Source organism: Sinocyclocheilus rhinocerous, unplaced genomic scaffold (assembly GCF_001515625.1).
Source record: "Sinocyclocheilus rhinocerous isolate Xijiao unplaced genomic scaffold, SAMN03320098_v1.1 scaffold178, whole genome shotgun sequence".
NCBI classification, from domain to species: domain Eukaryota; kingdom Metazoa; phylum Chordata; class Actinopteri; order Cypriniformes; family Cyprinidae; genus Sinocyclocheilus; species Sinocyclocheilus rhinocerous.
Genome location: NW_015653463.1, coordinates 439,701 through 447,610, shown reverse-complemented (window position 1 = coordinate 447,610; position 7,910 = coordinate 439,701). Strand labels below are relative to the sequence as shown.

Genomic DNA, 7,910 nt, shown 5'->3' with positions numbered 1-7,910 from the left:
GTGTTGGGGGGGGGGGGGGGGGGTAGCATGGGTCCATCCGTAGTGGCTGGGCAGAGTGGCGAGGCTAAGGCCACGGAGGCCGTCCGGCCATGGCGTCCTGAGCTCCCTACTCCACCATGGCCTCCTAGTCTGTCTACTCCACCATGGCCTCCTAGCCTGCCTGCTCCGCCATGGCCTCCTGAACTGCCTGCTCTGCCATGGCTCCCAGAGCTCCCTGCTCCGCACCTGCTCAGGCACCCTGGACTGCCTGATTCGCCCTGGAGGTATTCCCCGTGTCCCAGTCCTGCACCAGCCTCCAGGGCAGAGTAATCTCAGACTTGTGTTCCAGTTGTGTTGTGTTTTCTTCCCACAAGTTCTCCCTCGTGTTTCCTTATGCCCATATTTGGTTCTTCCTGTTTCCTGTTCCTATTTAGGTTAATTTGTCCCAGGTGTTTCCAATGTTTATTATGTCATTGATTTCAGGTGTTCCTCATTGTGTCCCTCTAGTCTGTGTATTGGTTTCCTGTTTAGAGTTCTGCGTCCGGTATTGTGAATGCCTGTGGATGTGTCAACCTCTCCTGCTACGCGTGTTTTTCCTGGTTCCCTTAAAGACATTAAAATCTCCTGTGTTGATGTACTCCTGGTCTCCTCGTTCCAACACAGTAGCAACGTGACAATTTTCCTATTTAATACGGTTAAGCTGCTTTGACACAATCTGTATTGTTAAATGCGCTATATAAATAAAGGTAAAAAAAAAAAGTTATTTAGAAATAACAATGTAATTGTTCAAAAATGTAACTTTTCAATAATTCAGTTGTATTTAAAAAAATATATATTTACAATTAATATATATTAAAAGTTTATTATATTATAAATGTTTATTTTGATGAACAAATCTAAATTAACAAATTTCAAATTATATTCTTCGCTGAGCTTTGAGTAATTTCAATGCATATTCTACGCAATTACTTAGTTTTGCATTATGGTTACAAAATGACATCATACAATGAGGTCACAAAGTCATTTAACAACTTTGAGCAACAAATCAACATGCCTTCAGCAACTTTACTTGAAAATGAGTTGTCAACACTGGTTAAACTGTGATTTCAGAGATGGGGGGCAGTAGAGCGCACATACCAACACCCTCTCAATCCAACTCAAAACCAACATACTGTGAGATGACTGGTATAAGTACACACATTCACCTTTTTCCTATGCCCCATGATGCTTTGCCTGAATTATGGGAGTAACTTCTGTTAAACTGTAAACAATCGATAATAAACATTTTCAAAAACTGGTACAATGAGGTGACATTAATCTACTTCATCCTTCAACAGACTGTGAACCCCAAAAAGCTCTATTTCTGCAGCAGTAAATATCACTGTACTAATATATGTCTGCATAAGGCCCTATACGTTGCCTTAATCAAAAATGTTAATTAACTGGAAAATTGAATGATTTGTCATTTTGATAGGCAATAAATATTGTATTTATCTGCTTTAGAAACATTCCAGTAAACACTGCAAGTAGGAATTGGTGGTCACAGTTTATTTTAAGGTCTAATTCTCGCTATTAACAAACCGTTAACTACGACTTTTGTCTCAATAAATTTGCTAATAGTTAGTAAGGTAGTTGTTAAGTTCAGGTATTGGGTAGGATTAGGGATGTAGAATATGCTCATGCAGAATATGTGCTTTATAAACACTAATAAACAGCCAATATGTTAATAATAGGCATGCTAATAAGCAACTAGTTAATAGTGAGAACTGGTCCCTATACTAGAGTGTTACCGGATTAGAAGTGAAAAGGGAGACAATTACATTTTAAAGCCTCCATTTGAAAACAAACTTGAGACGTGAGGGTTTGGGGAGAACAACAAAAGATTCTTAATGCATTCCAGAGAATTATTCGTGGGATATTGTGAAAATTAAATCAGGAGAGCAAAAATGTGCAGGATATGTTGTCTTCATTTTGTTACAGTGGAATACAAAGAAATAAAATAATCAAGAGGAAAGGAATGCAGCGGATTGAAAAGAGACACAAATGTGTAAATAACAATAATGAATAATTGTGCAGTGATTTGTGTTGGATGTGAATGTTGTACAGTATGTCTTGTGTATGGAATGTGCTCAGCGTGACCCCGGTCTGTTGAAATGTAATGACTTCATGGTCGTAACAGATCTCTGTGGGTCGTAGGAGCATCTCCTTTATTCCACATACAGTACATAATTTATGGATTCACTGCAAATGCAATACATTTACTGTGTACAGTGTTCTCTATATTTTATTCTCTAAAATACCTATAATATAATCTATAATCATTTTAATGTGACATGATAAGTCAGAGTTGAACATAACTGTAGAACGATTGCCACAAATCCTCAAATGTGTGGAGATGTGAAAATGTAGAACCAACAATCAGTTCATAAATGTAAAAACATTAAATGTGTGAAGACACCTGTGAATTTATTTTTTATGTAAATCCGGTCACATTTGTAAATAATAATAATTCATAAATATACTCATTTTATTTTCTGAACATGAATTATTAACACCATTTTAAATCATATTTTGTTTATGTAATAATATTATACTGTTCAGACTGCATAACTACTGTGTTATGTTATGTACTAAAATTACAAGTACATTTCAAATATGAGTCTATTACAGTCCAACCAGGCCATTTTGAGTGCTGCTGTCAATAAAGCAAAAAACGTTCATTTTCAATCATTTACGATGCTAATATAATCTGTAAAGAAAAAATAGAATATTAAAATGGGAAAAAAGTGTGCGTTTCAGAGCTGTCCCGTGCCTATGCCAAGATCTACTACTAAAGACAACACTTACAAAGTTTTTTTTATTTTTATGTGTGCACCTGAAGAAATAAAATGCAGAACCGCTTTGGGATTCTTCTGGCCCAGATGAACCCGTTTCCCCAGGACCAGTGCGTGACGTATAGCACATTTACCTGATGATATTCCAGCAGTTCAGTGAGCGAGCTGAATCTGATCTGGTCTCCCAGCAGCATGTAGCAGTTCTCTGAAGCATCGATCAGCAGGTGCTTGATTCCCTCACTGGATCGGTAGGAAAGCACATATCCAAAGATCCTCTCGCTGACACGCACCAGGAAGAACCCAGGCTCGCCCTCGTTCAGCAGCGCCTCTGCCTGTTCACGAGATATTATACCTGCAGGCAGGAGCGTAGCCATCATTTCAGAAGTGAGGGGACACGTCCCCCGCGTCCCCCGCGTAATCTACGCCCCTGCCTGCAGGGAGCATGAGAAACCCAGCAGCATTCTGACACGCAGTCTTTACGCTGTATGAATGCAGATGGCTACAGTGCAACATTTCTGACTGATTTATTTATTTTGGAGAAATGTTGCTAGTATTTGACAGATATTAGTGAAACAAGGCGGGGCATAGAGGAGAAACAATAATGTACAGTATGTGGAAAATAATGTGTTTTTGAACCTTAAACCGCATAAACACATTTCATTACACCAAATACACAAAATAATGTTCTTTTTAGCACCAACATATGACCCCTTTAAGGTCTAGATTTAGAAGTTAAATGAAGGAATACAGTCTTGTGGTTTTTCTCACCGTGAAACCAGGGTGCGATGCGGCTCTGGTCGCGCTGGAATCCGGCTCGGAGCGGCAGCTGTTCCTCCTTGAACCAGCGAATAATATGATCTCGACTAGACGCTGACAGCGAGCGCCGCATGCCACCCTTCCTGTCAATCACAGCATAAGAGATTACTCTCATCTAGGCCTGTTTATTAAAATCCTGGGTGAACAACCATACATCACAACCCCAGAACTGAAGCTCTGTGAAAGGATATTTAACATGATCCTTCACATAATTCATATTTGGTCTGTTAAACATCTTTTAATGTTTATAACAGGACGATGTAAATCTGAAATACTGGCAATACATTTGCACAACAGATGATGTGTTGAGGGGTAGTCCTTGTGAAAACACATAATTGCACAAACAGTCTGCAGTGCAACATTCCTCAGATGAATATGACACCTGAATGAAAAGATGTGACATACAGCTATGATAAATATAGCACTATTAATAGCTCTATCAAGAGAGACAGACGGCATTCCAGCAGAGTCAAAGTCCCGCATAACTTTCTGATTATACAGATTATTATATTTATATTGAATGCAGTGGTGGGTGAAAAAAAAGATCAAAGTACAATATTTTACATCACAATATTGTAATCAATATTCTCACATCAAGATCAATATATGAGTTGCATGCATATTTTTGTAAAAAAAAAAAAGCAGACTGACCAGCATTCAGAGCAAACCTGAATAATAAACATATTATTATCGATTCCACAATAAATCAAGCTCCATAATTTATATTCCACTAAAATTCAAACTTAGGACAAAAACAAACAAACAAAAAAACATTTACCACTACATTACAGGTAAGATTGATTGATTGATTAATTTAAATTAAGAAATTAATACTTTTATTCGCAAAGAACACATTAAATTAATCAAAAGTGACAGTAAAACCATTTATAATGTTACAAAAGATTCCCGTTTCAAATAAATGCTGTTCTTTTGAACATTTTGTTAAAAAAATGTCTTTCAAAATATGCAGCCTTGGTGACTTAAAAACATTTTAAAACACTCTTACAGACCCCAAACTTCTGAATGATGGTGTCTATACTAAATATAAAGAATACTGATATGATGTCTTACCGACATGTTCATTCCCACAACTATTCAAATATCCTCAATACTGCCTGGTTTCATTGTGTTCACATGCACATGAATTTAAGCCAAAATTCAGTTTTTTGAATCTAAATAAGATGACTGACATAATCTAAAATATACAGACACTTTTATCACAATATCCACTTTTCAATTATATTTGCATGTGCAAATGAAATGGAAAGCATTTCTGGAGTGAGGAGAACGATTCCATACAGGCATTAAAGGAAATGAACGTAAATCAGTATACAGATGGGTGAAAGCACCATAAGAGTCCCATGACCTACATTTGGCTTTTGATCGCACCTTCAGTGTCACAATTACAGAATTATAACAAAAGAACTCAAATAAATGTCAAGAGCAAGCCTTTCCAGTATTTCCACAAGAGAACAGAAGGAAAAGAAGACATTCACGAGGAATACGCTGATTACAACAATAGCATATCAACTTTTTCAGAATAAATCTGACCATTTTTTTTACCAAATGATGTGCATGTAAACGTGGCCATTATGATTGATGATTACGATCTTTCAAACCACCAGCCCTTCTTTATTCTTCAGTTACTGCCACACGAATGAAGGACGCTTGCACTGATGTGCAGCGCATCACGTGACTCACCGGCTGATAGCACTGCTGGTGTTGCTGGTGTTTCTGGGTTTGGGTGCAGGGGCTGGATTCGTGCTGCCGAAGGCCTTTGTCATGGCTGCTACACGTCCTCTTTCCAGAGCTTTAACTGAGCGCCTGCGGTGGTCCTCGATAGTCTGCTTGGCCAGAGATCGTCTGCGCACGTCTGCAGCTTTTGACTTCTGCACTGGAACCACATATGCAAAACCACACCGGTTATGCCTGTTATTTATGCATGACTATAAAAAAATACCAGCACAAACAGAACCACAGAGAACAAAACATCCCTTCTCATGTGTCAGCTCCTCTCCAAATAACAAGTTGTTGTTTATTTGTGTAATTCTCAATGTTCTCAGTGATGATTTTCAGTAGATTCCTATTATTGTAATGCAAAAATAAACAATAATAGGTCACACTTTAACAACAACCTTTTCCTATTTAGCGCCCAAACTCTGGAATAATCTACCTAACATTGTTCGGGAGGCAGACACATTCTGTCAGTTTAAATCTAGATTAAAGACCCATCTCTTTAACCTGGCTTACACATAACACACTAACACATTTCTAATATTCAAATCCGTTAAAGGATTCTTAGGCTGCATTAATTAGGTCAACCGGAACCGGGAACACTTCCCATAACACCCGATGTACATGCTACATCGTTAGAAGAATGGCATCTATGCTAATATAGTCTGTTTCTCTCTTATTCCGAGGTCACTGCAGTCACCCAGATCCAGTACGTATCCAGCCCAGATGGTGGATCAGCACCTAGAGAGGACCTCTACAGCCCTGAATGTCAGCGGAGACCAGAACAACTAGATGAGCCCCAGATACAGATCCCCAGTGAAGACCTTGTCTCCTAGCCGGACAAGACCACAGGAACCAGATGAGTCCTCTGCACAATCTGACTTTGCTGCAGCCTGAAATTGAACTGCTGGTTTTGTCTGGTCAGAGGAGAACTGGCCCCCCGACTGAGCCTGGTTTCTCCCAAGGTTTTTTCTCCATTCTGTCACCGATGGAGTTTTGGTTCCTTGCCGCTGTCGCCTCTGGCTTGCTTAGTTGGGGACACTTCATTTCCAGCGATATCGTCGACTTGATTGCACAGATACTATTTAAACTGAACTGAGCTGGATGATGACATCACTGAATTCAATGATGAACTGCCTTTAACTGAAAAATTAGTGTTTACTATTGTCCTTTTGCATTATTGACACACTATTTTCCTAATTAATGCTGTTCAGTTGCTTTGACACAATCTGTATTGTTAAAAGCGCTATATAAATAAAGGTGACTTGACTTGACACTTTAATTTAAGGTCCAATTTCCACTATTAACTAACTATTAACCGAATTTTGCCCCAATAATAACTCCTAATGTGTTTTTTATTAATAGTTAGTAAGGTAGTTGTTAAGTTGTATGGGGTGGATTAAGGGATCTAGAATATGATCATGCAGAATAAGACATATATAAGCAGGCTACTAATAAACAGCTAATATGCTAGTAATATGCGTGCTAGTTAAGAGTGAGAATTGCTCCTTAAAATAAAGTGTTACCCAATAATATATTCATATTTAAGGTTTAATGTATGCATAATTTCAGTTTCATGTTTTATGCTGATTTAAATACTTTTTTTTACTGTGATACAATAAAACATATTACTGTACTACTGTAATGAGAATAAACCTAGGCAATAATGAGAATTATTCTCAAAATAATCTCAAAAGTATAACAGATTATAGACAATTAGAATGAATTTTGTTTTTGTGCTATCAAATCAATTAATCGTGATTAACGCATCCAAAATATAAGTTTGCGTTTACATAATATATGTGTGTGTGTACTGTGTATGTTTATATGTATATATGAATACACACACATACAACACAAACTTTTATTTCGGATGCGATTACTCGATTTGACAGTATTCATTTTTTCTTGTTACTGATTACAAAATGGTCTCATAATAGACTTCATTTTATAAAGTTTATCATTTTTTCCTTTTGGTTTTCGGGTAATATGTCACTTTCTGCCTTAACCTCCTGAGACCCTGCATCCTCATATGAGGACATTATATTTTAGTGAATTTCTCTGAGACTATACATGCCACAGTCTGGATGTCCTGTACAGAGCACATTCAGGGCTTTTCAGAGATACTAAATGTTTGGATGTTTCACCATGACCACTCCCTCTCCTTGGTCTTCAAAAATGTCTGATATTAATTTAGTGACACTCTTATGGAAATATGATAATATTTTGTAATTATCATTTAAATCTGACTAATTTTTAAACTGTGTGTCATAAATCAACATCTCAGGAAAATGTTACGGGGTTTCAAATCAAAATATGACTTTCTGTTACGAAACCGGACGTTGATTTCATACATGTCCTCATATGAGGACACGGGGACTAAAAGCATGTTTATTACGCATTTTGGGAGAAATGGGAAAGAAATTATATTTCAATATTCCTATGAAATATTATATATTATTATGAAAATCTTGTCAAATATTACTCCCATTATTACACTTCTTTTTTCAACATGCTGTCCCAACAGCACTTTAATATGCAAATTAG

General features: G+C 37.4%; 1 protein-coding gene across 6 annotated transcripts in view; it reads right to left on the bottom strand.

The window, feature by feature from the left end:
- The window catches only part of LOC107715862 (SH2 domain-containing protein 4A-like), a 16,219-nt gene that overhangs the window by 3,891 nt on the left and 4,418 nt on the right, over window positions 1-7,910 (bottom strand). For 5 of the 6 annotated variants that reach the window (XM_016522086.1, XM_016522088.1, XM_016522089.1 and 2 more), the window contains 3 exons: window positions 5,331-5,523; window positions 3,582-3,712; window positions 2,570-3,165 (listed from right to left, as the gene is read on the bottom strand). In XM_016522086.1, coding sequence (XP_016377572.1) covers window positions 2,843-3,165; window positions 3,582-3,712; window positions 5,331-5,523 — 647 coding nt within the window. In that variant the 3' untranslated portion in view covers window positions 2,570-2,842. Of the gene's footprint in view, window positions 1-2,569; window positions 3,166-3,581; window positions 3,713-5,330; window positions 5,524-7,910 lie in introns of those variants that run through there. The other variant, XM_016522091.1, reaches the window with a different exon arrangement.